We start from the raw sequence: 27,102 nt of genomic DNA, 5'->3' as shown, positions 1-27,102 counted from the left end.
TGGCGAGCGCTGTCTGAACATGCGGCGGCATGTGCCGTGGAAACAGCTCTATGAACAAAAAATTAGGCTCCTCCGTACCTAGCAGGCTGAGCATCATCTCCATATGGACGGAAGGCTTGTTGTCTCCCAGGCTATGAATTGCGAGCAGGCGTCGGGCCCATTCCGACCGTGACAGCTCGAAAGTCTTCTGCAGGAAAGCCTTGAACGCTGCATACATATCCTGGGCAGGGGGAGATGTAATAAAACCCACTGTCCGGGTCGCAGTGGAGCTTCCCAGCGCAGAAACGACATGAAAATAACGTGCCGCGTCATCCGTCACTCCGCGGAGGGCGAACTGAGCCTCCGCCTGAGCAAACCATGCAGCCGCAGATGTCTCCCAGAACTCCGGCAGTTTGAAAAAAACAGCGTTGTTAGCCATGCTCGGGTCAGTCTCGGATCCTTCAACGAGACCTGCGTCAGGGTCACCAATGTAGTGCCGAGAGAAAGGAGACAGAGACGGTGTATCAAAGCTACATGCTAGGCTTTTATTTATCATGTGTACAGGAATGTAAACAACTTCCAGACGGGAAGTGAAGAGCCCGGAAACCGGCAGTCCGGTCCCTTAAATGGGCCGTGCGGAAACAATAACCCCACCCATAGATCCGTGGGTGAATAATGTCAATCACCACACTACCAAGGTAAACAAGAAAGCTTGGTTAGCATATTAGCTGGCAAGCTTACTGTGTTGATTAGATAGATGGTGTTGCGTGAGACATTATATTCAGCAGAAGTCTCCACGTTTGCAGTCAACCAAAGTAGTTTGTAAGTATGCTACGGACAGAAAAACACACACGACCACATCGCTCAGAGTTTGGCCTGGAGTACGGGCCGTTTATTGAATCTGCGCATGCTCATTAGCATGACCACGTTTCTTTCACTCAGGCACATTCTGATGATGTCATACACATGAACTGAAACATGACTTTGTTCTTATACAAATATGCTTAACACTCCCACTCAAAGACATGTTAATAACTCTCTACAGTGGTACACAGAATCCAAATAAACAAAAAAAAACTTCTCTAGCAGTGTTCAATTTTTACACCTGCAATTCACATTACTCTCCAAACAAATACCCTTTGAATTTGTCAAATTTTGCCTTTGTCAACGGCTTGGTTAGGACATCAGCTACCATATCTGCAGTAGGACAATATGTAATAGATATCTTCCCCTCAGCATGTGCAGATCGTACAAAATGGTATTTGATGTCTACATGCTTGCTTCTCTGTCTGGATACAGGGTTTTTGGATAGAGCTATTGCTCCCTGGTTGTCCTCATATATCTTCACTGGTACATGTGGGCTATTAAGGTCTACCCCTTTTAATAGCTGTACAAGGTACATGCTCTCTTGAGTAGTAGCCGCTAATGCCATGTACTCGGCCTCACAGGTCGATAGCGCCACTGTTGGCTGCTTCCTACTTTTCCAGGATATAACTGGACCATTTTCAGTTAAGCTGAAACAATATCCAGTTGTGCTTCTCCTATCATTTTGATCGGCTGCCCAATCAGCATCACTGTATCCCTCAAGCTTTAGGCTTTCCTCACTTTTCTTGTAATGTAGCTCTTGGTCTATAGTACCCTTTAGATACCTCAACAGTTGTTTTGCTGCAGCCCAATGTTGTTGTTTTGGTTCTGCTAAGTGTTGTGATAGTTTACTCACAATCCAGCTCAGATCAGGTCTAGTACATGTCATAATGTATATCAAGCTACCTACTATCTCTCTGTATCCTGTTGAATCGATAACTTCACCCTCAGTGTCAAAATGTAACTTTTGCTCGCATAGAGTTGACCTTGGTTTGCACTCTGACATGCCAAACCTCTCTAGCATCTTTGCTATGTGTCTCTTTTGGCTCATTTTGATCTCCCCCTCACTCTGTGTAAAGTCGATACCTAGGAAGTGTTTAAGTTCACCCAAATCTTTCATTTTAAACTTCCTCTTCAACATCTCTTTGACATCACTGAGTGAGCCGTTGTTATTGGCTGCTATGAGTAGGTCATCTACCCATATCAACAGAATAACTCTTTCGTTCTCAGACTCTTTTCTGTAGACACAATGATCAGCATCATTTTGCACAAACCCATTCTCTGTAAGATGATCATGCAGTAACTTGTTCCAGTTCCGCCCAGATTGCTTTAAACCATACAATGACTTGTTGAGTTTGCACACTAAGTGTTCCCCTGTTTTAGATTTTGCCTCAAAACCTTCGGGCTGTTCCATATATAACTCGCAGTCTATTGGTGCATGGAGATAAGCTGTCTTCACATCCATTTGGTGTAGGATAAGATCATCCTGTATAGCCACCTGCATCAATGTACGTACAGAAGTCATATTTGCTGTCGGTGAAAAAGTTTCCTTGTAATCAATTCCCTCTACTTGACTATAGCCTTTAGCTACATATCTGGCTTTAAAAGTCTCAGATCCATCTGGGCTTTCCTTTACTGCATATACCCAACGACCTCCCACTGCTTGCTTGCCTTTTGGCAGTGTGGTCAGACTGAAGGTCTCATTCTCTGTTAAAGAGTTAATCTCCTCTTTCATTGCATCAGCCCACATTTTTGATTTCTTAGAGCCTACAGCCTGCATGTATGTTTTGGGTACGTCACAAGCAACTCTGTAGAAATAATCTACATTTTCACCTTCATCATTACAATCAGCCTTACACTGATACTCCAATAAATATTCTGGAGCGTTTCTTTGTCTAGTGGGATAGCGTCGTGCACTCTCTCCCTGTTCTCTTTGAGTACTATCTGTCTGGATCTGACTAGCCTCAATATTCTCCTCACTATCGGACTGTACACCCACATTAGGCTCTCTCTGATTCTGGTTGACAATTTTTGTCCCTGCTGGTGTTGTGGGAATAATTTCTCCATAAGTGTCATCATCCATATTACGATTTGTCTGAGTCTGACTATCTGCGCTACTCTTTGTGATACATTTTACCAGCCTATGTTTCAGGACTTTCCCTGTCTCAGGATAAAATACTTGGAATGCTGGGCTATATTTGTCGTATCCTACAAAAATACCCTTTGCACATCTAGAATCTAGCTTCTTCTTATCCTGCTTATACCCGTAGCATTCAGAGCCAAATATTTTCATGTTGGACAAGTTGGGTGTTTTGCCAGTAAAAACACGGTATGGTGTCTGCTCTAGACGCTTACAGTAACACCTGTTACGTATCTGTGCTGCTGTTTGTACAGCATATGTCCATAACTGCTTTGGGAGGTTACTCTCTAATAGCATGCATCGTGACATCTCAAATAAGGTCCTCCAACCTCTCTCGACAGTACCGTTCTGGTGAGGTGAGTATGGTGCACTTGTCTCGTGCCTTATCCCTTTCGTCCTAAGTAAAGTTTGAAACTCATGCCCGGTGAATTCAGTACCGTTGTCAGATCTTATGCACTTAATGTGTCCATATGGAGCAGTATCCGCTATGAATTTTTCAGTAGCTTTTGCTGTATCACTCTTTGCTTTGATAAAGTAGGGAAAAATCATCCCACTATAATCATCAGTAAATGCTATTGCATATCTGTACCCGTCTTTATCTGCTGGTTCTATTGGACCGCATAGGTCTGTATGTACTAGCTCAAGTACTGTCTTAGCTTTTGCATCTGCCTGCCTGTTTCTGCTTTGAGTACATTTTCCCTGCGTACATATTTCACAGTTATGGTTAGACATGTCATGTTTCCCTTTGATCGACATACCTTTAACCACTTTCTCTAGTTTAGACACATCCTCAAAATTACAATGACCAAGTATTCTATGCCATGTCTGGATGTCATGACAACCATTACAAACATCATCAGTATTTTCATCCTCTACTGTGCTAAGGTAATATAGCCTACCATACACATCCATTTTAAACTTGGTACCATTTTGATGAATCAGCCAATCATCACCGTCCTTGAAGCGGACCTCAGCTCCACTGGCTGTCGCTGCTTTCACGGAGAAAATGTCCTGTGGAAAAGATGGGATGTAAAGCGCTCGTTTGAGCCTCGTTTTCACTTGCCGTCCCTCGCTGTCGAACAACTTCGGCTTCTCCCCTCATCTTCGCCATCCCGGTCGTTTTCGTTCCATCTGCCAGCTCTATCACATGGTCCTCGAGTCTAAAGCTCTTATCGATTGTCTTAAACTTTGCCGGGTCATTAATCATGTGCGTCGTGGCACCACAGTCGACCATAAGACCTCTCTTATTTCCTACTTGATTTTGACAGTCACTTATTTTGAAAAAGAATGATGCACCGGTATCATCCTCCGTGTCTCCGTCTGCCTTCTTCACCTGATCACGGCCCAGCCCTCTGCCTCGGCCTCGCCCCCTTCCTCGGTGTGGCGTGTCCCACCGTCGCTCCTCTCGCCTCGCTTGGATCTCGTTAGGGCATGTCCTAGCCATATGCCCCATCTTTCCGCATGTGTAGCATTCAGTGTCAGCCAAGTCCATCTTCTTCCCTCTTCCACGTCCTCGTGTCCTTGCCCCGCTAGTCCTCATAACGCCGTCCTCATCCGCATTCATGTCACTCGTCCTATATTTGTCAGTGCTCTCATAGCTCCGCAGTTTAGCTTTGAAGTCACCGAACGTTAGACGGTCGTTGGTTTGAGTGACGTGCACGACAAACGGGTTGAATGAGTCCGGTAACCCCTTCACTACCATGGCAATCTGCAACCCCTCACTGATATTTTCTTCGGCCCTTCTCAAAGACGTGAATATAGTCTCCGCTCGAATAATATAATCAGTAACAGTCTCGTTGCTTGCTTTGTGGAGAGAAGAGAGTTCACAGTACAGGCTCACGACTCGTGGTTTGTCCTTTCCTGCGTAGTGCTCTCGGAGTATTGCCAACGCTTTTCTTCCATCTCGTTTTGCGTCTCTCATGAGTGATAAACTCTTATTATCTAGACACTGCACTAATTCAGCATATGCTTCTGCATTCTTTGTTGCGTCTTCTTCAAGTGCTTGTTCGTTGTTGTAGTCTATCGCTGGCTCTTCCAGGATAACTTCACTGAGGCCGCGCAATTCCATGTGCGCCAAAAACCTCGTCTCCCATAACTCAAAGTTTTTCTCGTCACCGTCGAATAACAACTTAAACCACCTTTGGCCTCCTTGACTGGGCCCATAACCTGTTGCGTGAGACATTATATTCAGCAGAAGTCTCCACGTTTGCAGTCAACCAAAGTAGTTTGTAAGTATGCTACGGACAGAAAAACACACACGACCACATCGCTCAGAGTTTGGCCTGGAGTACGGGCCGTTTATTGAATCTGCGCATGCTCATTAGCATGACCACGTTTCTTTCACTCAGGCACATTCTGATGATGTCATACACATGAACTGAAACATGACTTTGTTCTTATACAAATATGCTTAACAGATGGATTAGATAGATCCACACTCCTACCACAACTACTACTAACGAATCTAAAACAAATAAGTGTCTCTAATATTTTGTGATTTGCATTTGATTTCGTCCAGCCAGATCCTGGCGGACAATACATGACGGGGACGGGACTACCACACTCTGATGCCTCGTCCTAAAAAGCCCCGGCTGTGATAGGCAAGATGCCGACAACGGGGAGGAATGGATGATATACCGTGTATTATATGTATATTTATGTTCATTTTGTACATTTCTAAAAATAAAGTTTGATGGAAAATACTTAGCCTTTCTTCCCTTAATGATTTGCTCCTATAACATATCATTCATATATAGCAAACCATGATTTGATTTTTCATCAAACACAGTAGTAGTTACTCTTACTCTTCTTCCGTTCTACACCTCAAAGGTCTACTGTATAATCGAATCTGTACATGTTATGGAGGTTCTGCGGGGTGTGTATGGTGTATATATTGGCATATAATGTTGTGATCTACTGTTGGTGTTTTCAGCTAACTAGCAGCCAGAGTTGGGTGTGAGTAATAATATTACTTTTGTCGGTAACGGAGTAGTGTAACGCGTTACTTTTATAATTCAGTAATCACACTACAGTTACTAACATTGCCCCGACACGCGTTACTTCGTTACTTTTATAAAATCAGTCATAATCACACTGACAGACAAGAGGGGTTTCCGCCGCAGGTTTATATGTACGTAATCTGTGCGACTTGCGCGTCCACATCTCCAGGTGCAGTGCTGCATAAACATGGCTGAATCAGCGATAACTTTCGAGGGGTGGAGGTATGCCCATTATTTTGAGTTTGTCCGAAGAATAGACAGGAATGTAACGGTGAGGTGCAAACTGTGTCCAGGCCAGAAGCTGTTATCCACTGCTGTAAACACCACGTCAAACCTCAACAAACACCTGCAAAGAACACAAGCTAAGGTGAAGCTAATAGCTAAGGACCCCCGAACCCAGAGTGAGGATGTTGTGAGTCGCCGCCGCCGACTCCAAAGCAGCACAAATTAGAATTTGGAGGACCGGTAACCAAAGCAGAGATGGACAGGCTTGTAGCATCCTTCATAGTAGAGAAAATGTTGCCCATTTGCACAGTGGAATCACCATCGCATCGTTCAGAGATATACTGCGCAAAATACAGATAGCAGGAGACAGAGGACAGCCATAGTCAGAGCTATCTGGATCAGTCTTATGCGACAATGGAAACTGAACTAAAGAGAACATTTGAAACTTTAGCAGTCTGCGTGACCTGCCTGTAGGGAGGGGCGGGCCGGCCCTGCGAGTAAAGTAATGAGTAAAGTAGCGAGTAAAGTAACGAGTTACTTTATGTAGAGAGTAACGAAGTAGTGTAATATATTACTTTTTTTTAAAGTAATATGTAATATGTAATATATTACTTTTTTTTAGTAACGACCCCATCTCTGCTAGCAGCTAACTGTCAGCTAGGCCACCTTTCTAATTTCTTTGCAACAGATGTTTTCCACTTCGGTAGGCATCATGGTGCAGTTTCCACAAGTGCACCTAAATACAGTTGTAGGTACAGTTCGGTTAGTTAGCGTATAACATATACGGTTGTACCGACGCCATCAGACTGATATTCCGCTCAGAGCCTCTTATTATACACCCATGCTCAGAGCGAGCCGAAGAAAAGCACTGTTAGACATGGGCAGAGCCTCTCTGGTGGTTGACTAATCAGAACAGAGGGGCCGAGCTGACCAATCGGAGCACACTGGGCTCACAGGGAGGGGGGGGCAAGTGCTCCAACGAGCCGTTTAGTGGAGAGAGTGAATACTGCTGAATACACATACTTTACAGAGATGCTGTATGCGAAACCAATGTGAGTTTGGAAAATTGCACAGTATAAATCTATTTTAGTATACCTCAACAATGGAATTATGATCAGTGGAAATGGCCATGACACCTCTCCTTTAACCGTTAATTTTGCTCTCCATACGTTCCCTGTGGGCTTTCTTCCTGAGCCGCTGGGAGTAGAGGTCCTCCATGGATGGCAGCTCCATCCTGGTGATGTTCTGTGCAGTTTTCACCACCCTCTGTAAAGCCTTACGGTTAAGGGGGGTGCAGCTGCCGTACCAGGCCGTGATGCAGCCAGTCAGGATGCTCTCTATGGTGCACATGTAGAAGGTCAGGACCCTCTCTATGGTGCACCTGTAGAAGGTCAGGATCCTCTCTATGGTGCACCTGTAGAAGGTCAGGACCTTCTCTATGGTGCACCTGTAGAAGGTCAGGATCCTCTCTATGGTGCACCTGTAGAAGGTCAGGACCTTCTCTATGGTGCACCTGTAGAAGGTCAGGACCCTCTCTATGGTGCACCTGTAGAAGGTCAGGACCTTCTCTATGGTGCACCTGTAGAAGGTCAGGATCCTCTCTATGGTGCACCTGTAGAAGGTCAGGATGCTCTCTATGGTGCACCTGTAGAAGGTCAGGATGCTCTCTATGGTGCACCTGTAGAAGGTCAGGATACTCTCTATGGTGCACCTGTAGAAGGTCAGGATCCTCTCTATGGTGCACCTGTAGAAGGTCAGGATGCTCTCTATGGTGCACCTGTAGAAGGTCAGGATGCTCTCTATGGTGCACCTGTAGGAGGTCAGGATGCTCTCTATGGTGCACCTGTAGAAGGTCAGGACCCTCTCTATGGTGCACCTGTAGGTCAGGATGCTCTCTATGGTGCACCTGTAGAAGGTCAGGATGCTCTCTATGGTGCACCTGTAGAAGGTCAGGATGCTCTCTATGGTGCACCTGTAGAAGGTCAGGATCCTCTCTATGGTGCACCTGTAGAAGGTCAGGACCCTCTCTATGGTGCACCTGTAGAAGGTCAGGACCCTCTCTATGGTGCACCTGTAGAATGTACATGTAATGTAATGTACATGTAATGAATGAAACATTAAATATTAAAACCTAGTCCACTTTCTTTTTTGTTTATTTCTCTCACGAGCTGATTCAGCTTGAAAGATTGTTATCCAACTTTGTTACAGTGTGCAGTCCTTTTAAGTTTATCTTCAACTGAGATGGTTTAGCTTCTCTGTAAAGGCTAATGTAATTTAACTATATAGCTTGCCTTATATCATTCATCCATCAGACTTCATTTAACATTGTACAAAACATAAGTGTTTAAAGGTCAGCTATTATGCAAAATCCATTGTTCCTGTCCTTTCTACATCAACATGTGTCCCCTCTTCTTCATGTCTCTTCGACATCAACATGTGTCCCCTCTTCTTCATGTCTCTTCTACATCAACATGTGTCCCCTCTTCTTCATGTCTCTTCTACATCAACATGTGTCCCCTCTTCTTCATGTCTCTTCTACATCAACATGTGTCCCCTCTTCTTCATGTCTCTTCTACATCAACATGTGTCCCCTCTTCTTCATGTCTCTTCTACATCAACATGTGTCCCCTCTTCCTCATGTCTCTTCTTCATCAACATGTGTCCCCTCTGTGTAAAGAGACTCTGAAAGTTTCAGGAACAAAGATTCTCTCTTTTTGTCCTGATCCATTTATATAGAAACCTGTCTGAAAATCAGCTGATCAGATTTTGACCACTTTATGATGTCATAACGATGTTTTGTCTTGTGTAACCATTAGCCAATCACCAACCAAGGTTTTTCAATAGGTTTCAAAATGCTATGATATGGGAAGTAGAATTGTATGAATGATTACTTTTCTGACATCGCAATTAAAAATATAAATTGTTAACATCTGTTTATAAGACTTACTGAATGCATTTCACATGTAGATGAAGATATTTAGAGCAAGATCTGGGCAAAACTATTCCTAACCTTAAGTTATACGTGTACATTTGCACCTATTATTTTAGTTATGTTAAAGTTTGTCTGAAATATCATTAAACATCCTCCAGCCTTAGAAACCCTGAACAATCTCTGTTGATCAACTAGTTGCTGCAGCCCGAAAAGATAATCACAAAATGTAAAGAAATAGAAATGAATGATGCTTCACAAGATAAAACTGTATGGATTACAATTTAAAAAGTTTTAAACATTGACATTTATTCAGTTATACAATATAAACATTAAAATGGAGTTCTGCAAGGGACAAAGTAAGGGAGAAATATTAAATGGCTGATTGCTGTATTGTGAATTTATAGTGACTATTGTATCGTGTGGATCAGGACTGAAGCAGGGAGAAAACGTCTCTTATTCTCCTGGTAAGTTCCTCCAGTTGATCAGCTGGAAAAAACACAACAGAAGGGAACACGTTTTTTTGTTATCATGGTAAAATTGACCTATGCGTGAGTGTGCAAGTGAACACGGATATTCACTCACGTAGATTGCGCTTCTCTCCTCTGCTCCGGTAGCTGGGCTGTGTTTGTAGCTGCTCTACTTCCTCAGTAACGGATGCAGAAGCTTCTGATACTTCCTTTAGCATGTCCAACTCCTGAGAAAGAAGACACACAAAATAAAGTATCAGTACCGTCGGGACGTTGTAGAAGTTGTGAGAAAATAGAGACAAACAACTTCTATCTCTGATTACAAAACATGCGTGTATATTTAAGCACACCAAGCACTCAACAAGAGAACCACTGGCAAAACGTTACTCTTTCATTCTTCATGGTGACGCAGTGATACTGTGTAACTGTGACTGTGTTACGGCCCGTCCACACAGCAGCGTTTGGGGTGACGTCACTTTGCCTCACTTTTCGCCGAACTGCATTGTGGGAAGCAAAGCGGAGATTTCCAGGCATCTCAGGCTTCAAAAGTTGAGCAATGTTCAACTTTTGAAGCTGAGGTGGAAGCATCAGCCAATCAAATCCCGTGTATGCAAATCTGACAGTTCAAGCGCTAGCCAATCAAACCGCGTGTATGCTGGGAGAGACATACCGCAGGTCATTTCCTCATATTCCAAAAAATGGAGGAGAAATTAGCGGTAGGGAATCACCCGGTGCTTTATGACCAGTCCCTATTTACCTACCGGGATACAAACCGGAGGAGCCAGGCATGGAGGGAGGTGGCAGAGACAGTGGTAGGTTTTCGCCTGTTTGGGGAGTTTATATCCAGTTTACTTCGGGCTTTTTTGCTTCGTATGTCGGGGGCGGGAGATTCATGTGATTGGTTGTTGGTCGCAAAAAATTCCCAAGCTTCAGATACGCCCACCTCCAAGATTTTTTTTAACGCTGCTGTGTGGACGTACCGTTAGTGTGAAGGTAACGGAAAAGGCACGAGTTGATTTCTAGTGTTAACCAATAGAAAATAGTGAATTATCTCTTTAGAGTCTACTACGACTTCATCATTTCGGATGTCATCACATTTAAAACAAATAACAATTCCTTGAAGAAAAAATATTCAATTAGCGTAAAGTGATTAATTGGCTTGGATAAGTCAGGCCGGTTTTTACTTAAATAGCTTCTTTAACTAAATAAATTGTGGCTTTTTGTGCAGCATAGGGACAGATCTTTACTGCAGTATATAAGTTGTTTTTGCTAAACACCAACAAATATGTGGTTGGGTAAAAACAAGTTGTAAATAGTGGGTACGATTACATCTTAATTTTTTCATACATTTACATTTTTGGACTTCCCAACACTCTGGTGCTATCAGAAACGTTAGAATTAGGCAATCCTACACAGCCACCACTGAATCTATTTCTACTCATACTATAATACTAATAATATTAGTGTTGCCTTATCCAAATCTGCCTGTGTTGAGACAGATTCTTGAATAGTGATGTTCAACAGATGTATGAGTACCATGATGAAGGCCGGCAGCAGCTGGTGTATCCTCTGGAAGACGTGGGTCTCTGTGCTGAAGCTGGGGGGGTCTCTGCTGCAGTAAGCTCTCAGGTCTGTTTCAAAAACATGGCTGAAAGCAGCCATCAACATCTGGAGGTCACACGCTGCCACCCTTAGAGAGCCCGGAGAGAACACACCGGAACTCTGAGTCTCACTGCTCAGGAACTCACACTGAGGAGAACCGGAGAAAAGATTGGAGAGAGAGAGACAAATGTTTATAGTTAGAAAACGTGTTATTGAGTTCTTACAAAACTAGTGTAATGGACATGCACGACACACTGAGCTGGTTAACTGTCAGGCAGAGATCTACAGATGCTTTGTGGAGTTCTGTCTGAACTGTGACAGAGACAGTCAAGATATTTTGGGAAAGGTTTCTCTCTCAGTATGCTTGACACAATTATCAAATACAATATGCCTAAAGCAAAACAGGGTCAGCTGGAAATATTTCCGGGGCACATTGTTCAAGGGAATACTAAATAACAGTTCAAACAAAACCTTCATTACTGAAATAATAATTGAACATTTTCTCTGTGTGTATACATTTCATTTATTTCTAAATAATGGTTGAAAGGAAGAAATGTTTTGTTTCACTTCACTAACTTGATTGTTGATTATTCATGAGATGAGCTGTTTTGTTTGTTTATGTTTGTTGTGTTTATGTGGCTAGTGCAGTGGTTCTCAAAGTGGGGGGTGCGCCCCCCCTGGGGGGCGCAGAGGCATGCCAGGGGGGGGCGCGTGAAACCAGGAGGAAAAATAGTTATTAAAAAAAAAAAAAAAAAAATCATAATTTGAAGAATTATTGATTCGAAAATAATATGATACAGTACAGCACTATTACGTCTGGGTCTCTGTGTTTCATTAAAGCTCGGCTCTGTGTGTGTGTGGAACGAGCCATTTTGTGTGTGCGCGCGCGCGAGAGAGAGAGAGAGAGAGAGAGAGAGAGAGAGAGAGAGAGAGAGAGAGAGAGAGAGAGAGAGAGAGAGAGGGTACCTGAGATCGTTGTTGTTAGCTTCTGGTGCTAGCGAGCTACGCTAACGGATATAAGGAGTTTTTTCAACAACAAAGTGGAGGAGAGTCCTCTCCTGTCAGACTGAGAGACTCAGTGAGCTAAAGGACTCTCTCAGTGTTATCTCAGTGGGTCTCAAACGTTTTGGTCACCATTAATGTAAACAATTATTTAATTGTAACATTTTGAATGCAGGACTTTTACTGTAACAGAGTATTCCTACACTATGGTACTTCTGCTTTTACTCAAGTACAAGATCTGAGTACTTCTTCCACCTCTGTCTGATTTCAAACTCTTCCATTAACACCCTGAGTAAGTTTGCACCTGTGTGTTTGGTTTTGCTCCACCTTGTTGGAAATAAAACTGCAGCAGCTTGACCACAGAGCGTGAACGTTGTGATCAGCTTACAACAGAATGTGCACAGGGGAGTCTCCCTCCGCAGCCAGTTTACGTAGTTTTGGCACAATTATGTTGTTCATACCGACGTTAACAGCAGCCCTGTCTGTGCACACGGTGAACAACTCTGTCGTCCAGTGATCTAAGTCTCTGCCTCCTGTAAAGCTTCTCAGGTCCGTCGGTTATGGCCTGCTCGGCTCGGCCAGCACCCAGTACAATCAGTCCAAGAAAGTCAGAAGATTTTTAGCAGGGCGCAAAACGGCAAAGTAGCTGCTTAATGTCTTTTGGACATGTTAACTCCACTGAGTGTTGACAAGAAACACGTGTAGACGAAATATGTGTTTTGTTTTGATGATCTATCAGGTACGCAAAGGCGCACAGGGACAAAAGTGACGTTACGCATTTCAGATTTTTGCCGCCCATGCGTACCAGTTATGTGCACCCCATGCGTACCAGTTATGTGCACCCCTGTCTATATCTCTGCAGCCACTTGACCACATACCTCTGACTGCAGCTTCTCCAGTGTAGACTGAGCCTGCTGTAAAAGAGCAGCTCCATCAGCAGCCTCTTCTCCACTTGATCTATGGGACGATGATTTGGTGCTGTTGTGTAAAGCCCTGTGAAGTAAGGAATGGCAGTGAGACACACACAGCGGGTAAAATAAGTATTGAACACGTCACCATTTTTCTCATTAAATATATTTCTAAAAGGTGCTATTGACATTACATGTTCACCAGATGTCGGTAACAACCCATGCATTTCACACAAGCAAGGAAACCAAAACAAATACGTTCCAAAAATAAGCTATGTGTAATAACATGGAATGACACAGGGAAAAAGTATTAAACACATGAAGAAAGGGAGGTGCAAAAAGGCATGGAAAGCCAAGACACCAGCTGATGTCTATCATTAATCAGAAAGCAATCCTGCCCCTGGTCAGTGCAAATTAATATCAGCTGGTTCAGTCCCAACTGATGGCCTATAAAAAGATGCCTCCTTACCGAGGAGTCACACAAGAAACATCTCATGGTGGGGAAAAGCAAAGAGCTCTCTCAAGACCTTGACACACTGATGGCATTGGTTACAGAAGGATTTCTAAACTTCTGAATGTTCCAGAAGATACATCATCACTGCACCACTCTTTTGGAAGAAAATCAAGAGGAGAGAATGACGACATGCAGCAGATAAAAACCTAGTGAAGGATATGTGTGTGCAGCCGGCTGCTCAAAGTCAGCAACGTACTTGATGTGTGCAGGCCAGGGGTCCAGGGTTGGAGCGAGCATTTGTGTGAAGTGAGGCAGATTCTCAGCAGCGTAGAGCTCGTTCAGCAGCGTCTCCTGATCCGTTCTGTGCCCAGCAGACTTCTCGCAGGCAGGAACTAAAGACAGCAGCTGCTGCAGGAACCGAAGCTGCCGGTGAGGACTCGCATCACCCTGGAGACATGGTTTGATCAATTAAACAGACAAAACAAGACCTTTACTGTTTGTTATGACTAGTTCTTTACGGTATTGAATTAATATATTATACAATGTATAAAAAATGACCTTGATGTTGCCCTTTTGTTTTTACATAAGAATTTCACTTAGCCAACAGATAAAAACTGAGGATTTCTGTACCATGAGAAGATTTGGGCATTCTATCCGTTGACAGGATCTGAACAATTATTTTAATCATTTATTTTCATTCAAATTCCAACGTCTAAATATCTTACGAATTAAAGTGTTTTTCATGGCACTTGGGGCTTAAAAAGGTGTGAAAACAAATATGATATTATATATTGCAAGAACTTCTTTGGCAATTTATCATAAATAAAAAGTTGTTCTAGTGACATGCTTAATTGTAAGACATTATGAATATCTATACATGTTAATTGATTACATAAACACTTGTTTAATGCAGCCTCTCACCCTGATCAGGTCCAGGTCCTCTGCTCTGCACAGCATCAGCTCCTGCCCCAGCACAGACATTTCTGTTTGTATTACAGACCACAGCAGAATTACTATAAGTGTCCATCAAGAGACATGCATGGCTGTTGGTTATGTACTGTTAGAGACATCAATGTTACCTTTAATCCGAACCTCTGGGTCTTTGGATCTCAGAGATATTGCCTCGGAATAGGCAAAGGTTGGGTTAATACTGTAAAGACACAGGTCAAGATAGGGAAAAAGAATAGCTTATTAGCACATTATTTCTGATATAAAACAACAGATGTGGCATGTGTCTTATTGTACCTGCTGCAGATCCATGCCAGGATGTCTGTGCGATGCTGGGAGGGGGTGCAGAGCAGCTGCAGCATGCTGTCTGCTTCCTGCAGGTACAGAGCCTCCACCAGGGGGCAGGGGGCAGCCTAAACAAAGACACAACCACAGGAACTTTATAAGAACTCAACTCTATCATGTGGAATAATATTTTATTGCAAAGAAGTTGTGTAGTTTAAAAGGGAATCATATTGATGAAATCAACATAGAAATAGCCTTAAGGTTTTATATTTAAATGTTTAGTATTTCTCTGAGTGATAGCTGTGTCCAAATTAACGGTTAGCTAATTAAGGGCTTTAATATAGTGGAATATAACTGTACCTTGCACTATAACATTATAGTTGCCCTGATTCACTGTTATACATGTGATAATGTACAGAATGCTGCTTGAGGTAAAAGACTCCATGTATGCAGTGGCGACTGGTCATTAGGGGCAGGCCCAGCCCCACCTAGTGTCAGCAGAAAGTATTACAAATAATGATTACAAAAATGCAAAAAAAAAAATAAAAATATATAAAATATATTTTAAGATCATGTTTAATCATCTGATTCGTCTGTACATTGCTGTTTTAGTCTGTGTTCTTCTAATTAGTGTGTCTACAGTCACAGTGTGTGCCTATTGAGCTGTTTAGAGCCATGTGGGACAAAACCTGATGATGCCCCTTCCTCTCGCTGTGAAGTGAACGGTGACTGTAAAAACTACACTGCGCATGCTCAGAGTATTTTTCTATGTAATGTGTGTGGCAAAAAAATAATGACCAGAGGGGCACGGAGCTACCATCCCCACCATACGTCATCTCAAATCATTCAGAGCTGATTGGCTGTAAGTACGTGTGCCGCGAAAAGTGTGCTGTGTGAAGAGGAGACGAGAGAGCTGCAGTGACGCGTCCTAAAACCAGGAAGTAAGCACAAAAAAGCAATGAGGTTTCTCCAGAGGATTTTAGAAAATAGCTCGAAATAAGATCTGTGGGAAACGTACCTGTTAGATAAATGCACGTTTTGATCAGCCGGATAATATCCACATGTCTACCCTACTTTTATAATTTTTTTATCATAAATCTATCGATTAGATTTATGATAGACTTTTGAAACTACAAGAAGATAAGGAGGACTTTTACAAAAAAGTAATAGAAATGTTTGTCCAGAAGGATAGACAAATGGACTTCATCTTCAAGTCAAGGTAAGACTGCAATTTTATTGAAAATGGGATCTTACTAAGAGAGAACAATTCAATATTTAAATGATCAAATTACATTTTTTGGGTATCCTTTTGTTGAACTGTCTGTTTAAAATTAATCAAAGCATCAGACAAAAAAAGCTTTTGAAAATAATATTATATTTTGGTTTAGGTCAAAATATAATATTTGTAAACCTGAAGAGTCAGTGCCAGTGCCTCACCATCCATGAACCTCACTGCACGTCACTGCAGAAGCTTATATATAGACATTTAAGTTTTTTGTGCCCCACCACTTTTGTACATATAAAAACGCCACTGCATGTATGACAGAAATGTGAGAGTTATATAAAATAGGTTTATGGAGATGTTGCACTTAAAGGTGGGGTAGGTAAGTTTGAGAAACCGGCTCAAGATACACTTTGTTATATTCCATGGAATGCTCTTAACATCCCGATAGCAATGAATATCTTAAGTGCTTTGACGAAAATTCCATAAAAAAATGTCATCTGTGGAAGCCGCAGTACTGTAAAAAGCACGACCAATCATTTTAGCCGGGCCGGCTAAAGTAACTGGATGGCCTACCTGCCTGTCAGCCTTCCATCTGTGCACAAACTTATCTCGTGCCCTCATTGGTCATGTGTGCGTTCGTGTGTTGGAGGAGGGGCTCTGTAAGGAAGTGGCAGATTTATTCCAGCTGTGTATTTTCAAATTCTAGCGCACTCGAGCCGGTTTCTCCAAAATTACCTACCCTACCTTTAAGCTACAGTTCTGCACTGAGACAGTGCAGTGCAGTGCTCAAACTGAGAAATGTGATGTTATGTTACAATGTATTACATATTGAATTGAATAGAAGCAACCCAGAGGACAAACTGAATCCTCTGTGGTACCAACTTTGGGACCCGTAACAACATAGCCTGGGACAGTAACCACAGTGACTCTGACTCACAGTGGTCCTTGTGAAAATCCTTACCTGATTCAATGGACATATTAAGAGGCATTAAAGTGTTGTTCAGGTTGAGAGCTGAATGTTTTAAATGTACAGGTAAATTACTTTTTAGAAAAATCTCAACTTTAACCTTTTTTCAATATTAAGAGGTTTCCAAAAGCATACAAACATATGTATACAGTATTATTTGAGTTTTGATCTCAGACATCCAGTCTGTAATAGAGTACATTTACTTAAGTACTCTACTTAATAATTATTTTGAGGTACCAGGACTTTACTTGAATATTTTCATTTTATGCTTTATACTTCTCCTCTGCTACATGACAAGGCAAATGTGCTAATCGTTTTACTCCACTACATTAATACATTATAACACTCACAGTTAATGTGTACGTATAGAAAACACATGATATGCTGATATGGTATAATGCAGTACTGTACTAAATATTACACAGTATTTTAAGAACCATAATCCTAATATAATACTGTGAAATTATCTTTTCTACACATCGAGTACTTTTACTTTTGAAGTACATTTAGCTTATACAGTCATTCTTCTGTACTTATTATTGAACATCTTATTCTGTAATGGGCCATTGTTCAGAGTAATTTCAACATATTGTACTTTTACATAAAGTTTATTTTGATGCCAATACTTTGAATTTTTACTTCAGTAACAGGCCTCTTACTTGTAATGGAGTATTGAAGACCATAGTATTTGTACTTTTACTTAAACAAAGGGTCTGAGTACTTCTTCCAACACTGCAGACATCCAAATATTAAAATCAACAAATGTATAGGAGGAGTCTCCAACAGCGATCGACCCGCTGCTGGGTAAAAGGTTCAAATATGTTTTAATATTCCTATTCGGATGTTATCTTTCAGGTGGAAACGAAGCACGTCGGAACGTTTAGTGAGCTAATATAATAATAACATGTAACGTTACTTATTAACATGTTGAGAATAAACAACAATAACCAAACGTTGTAAAAGCTCACATTGTTATTACATTAAAGTGTACCTGCAGTGTAGCATAAACATGTCCAACGAGTTGTTTTTCTTTCAAAGCCCCCGCCATTTTCCAAACAACTCTTCACGGTTCTGTAGGGGTTTTCTTCTTCTTCTGTTATATAGGCCCATTGTACAGCTCTCGGATGACTTACCGCCAACCACTGGTCGGGAGGGGAATACTAAAAGCTATTCCCCTCCCGACCAGTGGGTGGCGGTATAAACACGGCGAGATAAACACACAAAAAACAGAATAAAATAATATGAAATCCCAAATGATCTATAGATTCTATTATACGGCTCTGGTCTGGGTGTTTATTCATAGCATACCTTGGAAAGAGTATCAAACACTTTTCACTTCAATATTATTTCCAGCCCTTATGGAGTCTACATGAAATTTTGCTCATAAAGCTCACCTATTATGCTATATTTGAATAATATATTATAGGGCCATATCTATACAAAACATGTCTCGGAAGTGTTTTGTTCAAAATACCAAACAGATCATTGTAGCATGCCTCATACCCAGCGCCATATAGAGAGACTCATACCCCTCTGTTTCAGCCAGGGGCGTAGTTAGGAACTTGAAACACAGTGGGTGCTTGGAACATAGTGCTAAGCTTTAAACTGTGCAAAGACATATCACTATGGCCTTAATGATGGCCAGCTTTCACTCTTCTATGTTTATAGAGTGTGTTTTAGGCGTAAAGTGCATGGTCAATTCTTACTTTTCAGCGTTCATTTGGCATTGTCAGCTACATAATAGCCTAATGCTTGTGGAATCCCGTAAAATACATTGTATTTTAGTACATGAATCCTGATATAGATCTAACATTTTGTGTATGTTTAGGTCTGTATTATTAGGTATAAAACATGTGTAAAATGTGTATAACTTAATAGTAAAGATATTCTGTTCTATCTGCCAGTATGCAAATAGCGTGAAGTCTTGAGCTTTTCATAAGTGCAGGAGCGCACCTACAGTATGACTCGCACATGCACGCACACGCACGGTTGTGGCACGACCACCAAAACAGAAACATATGGACATACAGTAGGTTGCTATATAAAAAGTGTGCAAATGTATTTAGAATCCTAACCATGCTCGTGCCAGCTAAACCAGCTAAACCAGCTAAACCAGCTAAACCAGCTAAACCAGCCACCAGCTAAACCAGCCATCCTGGCCAGCTAAAAAAAACAGCATAGACCAGCATAGTATGCTGGTCTATGCTGGGCTGGTCACCAGCATCCATCTATCACCAGTTTATGTTTAATAATAGTATTAAATATACCATGCTAGAAGCTTACCAGGATTCCAGGTGACCAGCATACATTAAATACTGGTATGATTATTTAAACCAGAGAACATAAATATATTACAAAGCTTCATTGTGTCATGTATTCTGGTATCTACCAAAATAAAGACATTGTATAGTGTTCATAACAGTATTTTAATTTAATAAATAGCAATAAATAGCTAGTTAATAAAATACACAGTAACAATACAATAATTATACAAATAACAACCAACCTGCAAATCAACCTACACATCAAAATAAATATATTATCTAAAACAGGTGCATTTGATTTAATAAAAGTAATAAATAGAATTCAATATTTAAATGGTACCAAAAACAGTAACACTATGTATGATAAGAAAAAGGCAACAAAGAAAGTGTTTTTAGTTTTTCCTTGTTCATGTCCATAATGTTTCCCTTTGTGCAGCGTCCAGCCTTTCCCAATCTGGCCTGCATTTCTGTCTGCTGAAGCCACTTCTTGAAGCAAACTGAAAAGAAATGTACAGATATAAGTACACTGTAAAAAGAAAACTTGACATTTACGTTAACATTTGGGCTGCTGTGGTTGCCAGAACTTGACCGTTAAAGTATAATACATTACAAATTACAGTTGGTTGGCATAGACGTTACACAGACCCGGTGCCGTAGGAGGGCCAGGCCCTCCCATTTGACATTCCTGCCCTCCCCCAATAAACACGTTTTATTTTATATATAAAAATAAAAATAAAAAGTTTTTTTATTTTTGTAATTGTAAATAAACGGTGAACTTTAAGGCTACGATGTATGTGATGTCAGATAGTAATATAAGAGTAATACATGAAAAACAGGTATGAAATACTATATGACAGTAAGACAAGAATAGAATTTAAAAGGGGAGTGATTTGTAAAATATCCAAAAAGTAAATCTGTTTACAGTTCTGTTTCATATGGGTGTTGATGAGAGATGTATCCATAGATCTCTTAATTTTGCTCTCAAAGTGCACCAGATTGATGCTTTTAACTTCAATATTAAAAAAATCTTCCCAGGGGAGCATGACGTGAAGAAAAACCAGCATAGACCAGCATGGTGTTGACCAGCATAGACCAGCATGGTTGACCAGCAAAACCAGCATATGTTGTGTTTTTGTCACTTGTATGCTGGTCTATGCTGGTCTATGCTGGTCTATGCTGGTCTAAGCTGGTCTATGCTGGTATGCTGGTCTATGCTGGTATGCTGGTCAAGTGACCAAAACACAACATACGCTGGTTTTGCTGGTCAACTATGCTGGTCAACACCATGCTGGTCTATGCTGGTTTTTTCAGCAATATGTATCTATCTATCACCAGCTTATGTTAGTATTAAATATAAAATGTATTCTGGTAACCAGTGGCGGCTGGTGGAAAATATTTTAGGTGGGGCTATGGAAATGGTGACCAAAGCATACTAGGGGGTAATTGGAGAAATTACGCCTTAAATGATGACTTCTGGTGATGTTAGAGGGGGGGGGGGGGGGGGGGGGGGGGCAGAAGGACAAATTGAGACTTAAAAATATGAGATCAATACCTCCATAATCTTCAGTGTGGTTAGCTATGAATCTTCCAAAACTTCCAAACACCTTGTCCTGGACATAGTTTCTACAGTATAAACTGTGCAACAGTACAGTAGGCCCACACAAACTGCAGAGCACTGGTGCTTTGGGAACACTCAAATGATTTAATTCCCATTTAAAATCAGGAGACTAAATACGAACATTATGTGTGTGTGTGTGTGTGTCTGTGTGTGTGTGTGTGTGTGTGTGTGTGTGTGTGTGTGTGTGTGTGTGTGTGTGTGTGTGTGTGTGTGTGTGTGTGTGTGTGAGAGAGATGGAGATCTTTAGGTTTAAGGAAGGCAGAGGATGCCCTCAACAGGCCAGTTAGAGAACTACAACATCTGGAGGAAAAGAAGGAAATAAATTAAATAAACAAATCGGGTTGGTCCGGTCCAAGGTCTTTAACCAACCATTTCTCTCTCAAACTTCTCCTTTCGAAAGGATTGGATAACAGTGCTTGGACGGAATTGGGCGGGGACCGAGGTCCGGAGTCTCCACCTGCACACGCAGCCATCCTCATCAACTACTGTAGCATCACCTTGGATACGAGTCCAAACAGACTGCATTGGGCGCTGAAATTGGCGCCCAATGACCATCAGATCTGACGACGCTGATTGGCTGAAATTATGCTTTGGCGGCATAGTTTACAGATAGCAACAGTCAGCAATAGGTTGGCTGCTGCTGCACTTACTTGGGCTCCTTTCTTAGCGCCCAGACGAGAGAGGGTAATGATTTCTGCGGCCAGGCAGGAAACATGTGACTTATCAGTAACTTTAGACATCGTAACACAATTTTAAACGAGATTTTATTGTAGATTATACATTTTACTCATACCAACTATATAATATTTACCTTGTTCATTAAAAATAAAAATAAAAATAACAAATATATATATTTTTGAACCTGTTACGCACGGCCCCCCCGGTACCGGGCGGATAAACGCGTCATTTGCAGGAAACAACGTCTAAGGAATCTTAATATTTAATAAACTATGAATGTTTTATATCCATGTAACGGGAAGAAACTCAGCTCACTGATCTTTTTAATTTTTTTTTCCAAAAAAAACCCACAATGCTAACACTCAGCCTCTGAATTAGCCACGAGCGAAAAAATGTAACCTAAAACGGCACTTAAACTCACAATAACTCCCTTATTACTTATCCTAGATGCACAGCCAACCACTCGTTTTTGGTCTCCTGGAGACACAGAATCGTTTGGTGCCCACCTCAACACTCAGTGATAAACATTTGCGACACTATAAACGAAAGCGTACATCATAACATGTGGAGCTAGGTAGCTAGAAACGCTAACATGGCTTACCTTGGTCAAAACTGGTCTTCAATGGCATTAAAACAATAAAAAAACGATGCTGCAGTTAATCCATAGGTTAATCCAATGTATCTGTGCCCTCTTTGAAATGATTTCTGATAATCCATAAGCAATAAAACTGCTTTTTCGTTTCCAAATGCCAGAGCTAGAGATCGGTCCACTCTGCTGCACATTTACATGCGCGCAGCCCCCACCTTTTCTCTTCACAACGTGTGTGTGTGGGGGCCTCCCCCTTCGATTCTATTGGCTCTAACGGTCAGAAAGAGGTGTCAACCATCAAAATCGACCAAGGGGGGCCAGAGATATGAAAAAAAAACAATTTTCACCCAAATCACCTCAGAGGTGGGGTGGTTTTGGCTAAACCTCTCTAAAAAGGTCAAATGTCACTTGTTTTGCATCAATCTTGCTACAGGGTACTTATTATATGTTGTACTTTGGATTCCTAAAGCTTTTAGTCTACTAACCCATCATCCAAGGGTAGTTTTCACTATCTGTAAAAAATAATTTTTGGACGGACACTATAATTTACAGTTTTTTACTATGTAAAATCTGAATTTTCTTTAAAATAAAAAACATTTATATTGATTCTGACACTTCTACATCCAACTCACAGATGTAACCTTGCTTTGATAAAAGAAATTATTCATATAACCCTTTTAGAAGTTAAGTTGTAGTCATTTGTTTTGGGCATGTCATTTTCGAGCCTGAAACATGAAAAACAGGCTTGGTGCTTAACAGGTTAAATATATATTTTTATTTATTTTTAATTTTTAATGACAATCAAACATGTGGGCCGGGCGCCACTGCATTGTATAGTGTTCATAACAGTATTTTTATTTAATAAATTATACATTAAAGGTAGGGTAGGTAAGTTTGAGAAACCGGCTCGAGATACACTTTTTGTTATATTCCATGGAATGCTCTTAACATCCCGATAGCAATGAATATCTTAAAGCTCCCATGTCATGCTTTTCCGGTTATTACCCGTCCCCTTGTGTGTTATGAAGGTTTTTATGCATGTAAACGGTGTGCAGAGTCAAAACCCTCAAAGTACACCCTGTAGCGAGTAAAACTCTAACACAGAAAATACCTCCCCAAAACGCCTCGTTGGAGATACGTCACTGCCCATTTGAGTCTTCCATTTCGTTCCGGGTACCGCCTGATGTCATGCGGTACCCGGAACGAAATGGACCAATCCCGAAGAGCTATGGCCACACCAGCAGCGGCGTGTTCCTCCTCCAGAGGTTCGAAGAACCGGCATTTCACAGACGAAAGCTTCCAAAACATTGCCCAGTTTGAGGCCGGATATGCACAGCTTGTTTGGACCGTTTGGAGCAGGGGAAGATCTGGGTATACAACCTGTAAGTTTGCATTGTTATTTGTGTATTTATCAAACAAGACTGTTTAAATGTGTAAACTGTGTTGGACTGCTAAGCCATTGACACAGTGCTAACTGTGCTAACTAAGTTGCTAGAGTTTCCATATATCAACTCTAATATCAGCAGATGGCCTTGCATACATGTATCTCATAGCAGGAGAATGTCTGCATTCACACACAAAATACCTATTGACAGTATACTCCGGGTGATTTGCCGGTCAGTCGCGAAACGTAATTACATTATAGCTGGCGTAGCGACCTAACACACGGAGCTAGAGCTAGTTTTGGTCAGAAAAACATTTTTGTGATGCTACGTTGCTAGCGTTTAAATATATCAACTACAATGTCAGCAGATGGCCTTACATGTTTGTCATGGCAGGAGAATGTCTGCAGTCACACACACGGAATACTCATACAGTATACTGTACTGTGATTTACCGTACATTGTGACCGTACATATACTGCATGTAGCTAACGAGGCTAGCTGTATGCTAGCGCAAAACAATGTATTCATGCAAGTTACATTGTATGACCGAACGTAGCAGAATACCCGTATACGATTGCAATTATAAACACGTTATTGCTAGCCTAATATGAACCACTAGCTTTTGTTCATAGTAGTTTTATTACACTGCATTATAGTTGCCTTTCCTCCAAGCTAACGTTCATATCGTGTTAGCTACCAAGGTAAACAAAGCTAGGTTAGCATATTAGCAGGCAAGCTGTTCATTACACAACTACTACTAACGAATCTAAAACAACTAAGTTTCTCTAATATTTTGTGATTTGCATTTGATTTCGTCCAGCCAGATCCTGGCGGACAATCCATGACGGGGACGGGATTCTACTACTACTGAGGGTGCTAAAAGGCACCGCACCGACTGTGCGCAGGCAAGATGCGAGGAGGAGGAATGGATGATATACCGTGTATATATGTATATTTATGTTCATTTTGTACATTTCTAAAAATAAAGTTTAATGGAAATACTTAGTAGGCCTATCCTTTCTTCCCTGAATTCATATATAGCAAACCATGATTTGATTTCTCATCAAACAGTAGTAGTTTATAACGGGTAAAAATAACTTACTCTTTGTTATGAGAGTAGCTCGTAGGCCACAACGGAAAGGCAAGGAGACATACACGAGTTTACAAAACCACGGCACATTTATTGTGGTAAATGCAGAGACAGGTGATTGAGAGGATCGCAGAGTTAGTCTTCCTGCAGCCGCTTTGGAGAGAGACTGTGTCCGGAGGTGTCCGTGATCGTGCTGATTAGCCTCTTCAGCTCCACCCCATCGTAAGACAAAGGCCCTGAGGCCGTCACACTCTTCTATAACAACAGTTAAAAATATATATGTATATAAAATATACCGCTGTACCGACGCCATGATAAGACTGATGTTACGCTGAGAGCAGCCGGGAAAAGCACTGACATGGGCGCAGCCTCTCTGGTGGTTGACTAATCAGAACGAGTGGCCGAGCTGACCAATCGGAGCACACTAGGCTCACAGGGAGGGGGGGGCAAGAGCTCCAACGAGTCGTTTAGTGGAGAAAGTGAATACTGCTGAATACACATGCTTGACAGAGATGCTGTATGCGAAACCAATGTGAGTTTGGAAAATTGCACAGTATAAATCTATTTTAGTATACCTCAACAATGTAATTATGATCAGTGGAAATGGCCATGACATGGGCCCTTTAAGTGCTTTGACAAAAAATCCATAAAAAAATGTCATCTGTGGAAGCCGTAGTACTGTAAAAAGCACGACCAATCATTTTAGCCGGCCCGGCTAAAATAACTGGATGGCCTACCTGCCTGTCAGCCTTCCATCTCACAAACTTATCTCGTGCCCTCATTGGTCATGTGCCCGTTCGTGTGTGTTGGAGGAGGGGCTCTGTAAGGAAGTGGCAGATTTTTTCCGGTTGTGTATTTTCAAATTCTAGCGCACTCGAGCTGGTTTCTCCAAAATTACCTACCCCACCTTTAACAATACAATAATATTACAAAAAAAACCTACATCTAAATAAATATATAATCTAAAACAGATACATTTGATTGAAAAATAAAAATAACAAATATCATTCAAAATTTAAATAGCAACAATGAAATTATAAACATTTTTTTAAAGTATTTATTTAATTTTTCTTGTTAATATCCATTAACTTCTCTGTTATGTATCTTCCGGTCTTTGCCAATCTGGCCAGCATTTCTTGGTCCTCCACGTCTTTCTCGTACAGCCACTGCTTGAAGCAAACTGAAAATAAATGAAAAGATCAGAGTATAAAATATCGTCTAAAAATCCTTTAAAGTTGTAAAATGCACTAAAAGCTGAATCTAGATTTATTTTCTCTCTCCATTCATTCTAGTGAGCCAAGACTGGGAGCTCAGGGGGCGTGGCTTAATGACAGGAGGCGGGGCTTAAGGGGCGCAAGCTCTGTGAGCACCATGGATGTATAATTTAAAAAATATCTGTTGTAATTTATTGTCTTTTATTGTGATTGTAGAAATGTGTTTTTATGTGATTGTAGTTATTACATGTACAGCACTTTGGCCCGACCAAAAATCGCTTTTAAATGTGCTTTATAAATAAACTTTGATTTGATTTGATAATAAGAACTGGATACAGCGTGGGAGGCGGGGCCACATTAATTCCTATGAGAGCTGCTCATTGGCGCATGAAGATAAAATGGCCCAACTTTTGAAAGAGCGAAACGTCACAGATTACCCGTCATGCCTGAGAAGTACCCGTATGTTCGCTCATAGAGCATGCGCAACTTTAACCACGCCCCCCAAAAGGCTCGTTCACATCAAGCACCTCAATTTGTACACGTAACAGCACCGCGTGTTCATGACAGCATGGTACTGGATTGTTATGATGGATTTTGATATTAAAGGTAGGTAAGTTTGAGAAACCGGCTCGAGATCGCTAGAATTTGAAAATACACAACCGGAGAAAATCTGCCACTTCCTTATAGAGCCCCTCCTCCAACACACACGAACGCCAGAGTTCCCGTTAGAATATTTTTTTGCCGGTCAACATGTCCGTTAAAGTTGAAATCTTCCGGACAAAATTAGATAAGTGCCGGTTAAAGGTCTTCTTTGTTATTTATTGAGCTTTAAAACAAATTGATATGATTCGACATTAAACAAACTAATTATAGTAGATTAACTACATTATTCAAAAGTGTACAGTAATTTACAAAAACGCGGGAATAATAAACGGAGCGCTCTCTCCTTCTCCTGACAGCCCGTCAGTATCATGCAGCTCGCGGATCCAGTAATGAGTGACCCGACAGTAAAACTAAACATATCTATAACTAGTTTAGGTAGTTTGAGAGGTAATTAAAATAGCTACGTGTGATTTTCTAACCTGAAGTGTGTTTTGCTCTGCTCGCCGCTGCAGGGGATCATGCAGAGCTGCGTGTCGACTCGTCAGCAGCAGCCGATCTCTCTCTCCTGTCAGATTAGACTTTACTCGCATTTATGTCCATATCGATCAGATCTAGCTAGTTCTAGCTAATGATATGACTACCTGCTTGTTAAAAGACACCTAAA

The 27,102-nt window shown here is 41.3% G+C and overlaps 1 protein-coding gene across 1 annotated transcript; it reads right to left on the bottom strand.

Moving 5' to 3' along the window:
* Positions 1-9,405: 9,405 nt before the first annotated feature.
* On the bottom strand, positions 9,406-18,088 carry haus7 (HAUS augmin-like complex, subunit 7). The gene is made up of 9 exons (XM_034145647.1): positions 17,989-18,088; positions 14,818-14,933; positions 14,652-14,722; positions 14,494-14,555; positions 13,829-14,019; positions 13,089-13,203; positions 11,143-11,355; positions 9,722-9,833; positions 9,406-9,625 (listed from the first exon to the last, which is right to left on the bottom strand). Exons 1-9 carry the CDS (start codon positions 18,043-18,045, stop codon positions 9,564-9,566), a joined length of 999 nt encoding a protein of 332 aa, XP_034001538.1. The 5' UTR covers positions 18,046-18,088; the 3' UTR covers positions 9,406-9,563.
* Between the last annotated feature and the right edge of the window lie 9,014 nt (positions 18,089-27,102).

This window comes from Trematomus bernacchii, unplaced genomic scaffold (assembly GCF_902827165.1).
Source record: "Trematomus bernacchii unplaced genomic scaffold, fTreBer1.1, whole genome shotgun sequence".
In the NCBI taxonomy this organism is placed as follows: domain Eukaryota; kingdom Metazoa; phylum Chordata; class Actinopteri; order Perciformes; family Nototheniidae; genus Trematomus; species Trematomus bernacchii.
Note: the sequence above shows the minus strand (reverse complement) of the source record. Positions and strands in the feature narration are given on the sequence as shown.

Bases quoted from the DNA above. Each gene is read 5' to 3' on its own strand.
- haus7 (XM_034145647.1), bottom strand. From the start codon at position 18,045: ATGGCGGGGGCTTTGAAAGAAAAACAACTCGTTGGACATGTTTATGCT. The intron at 11,356-13,088 runs GTATGTGGTCAA...GGTTCTCCTCAG, and splicing joins TGGAGAAGCTGCAGTCAGAG to TGTGAGTTCCTGAGCAGTGA. The intron at 9,834-11,142 runs GTACTCATACAT...CTTCTTTCTCAG, and splicing joins TGCTGCCGGCCTTCATCATG to GAGTTGGACATGCTAAAGGA.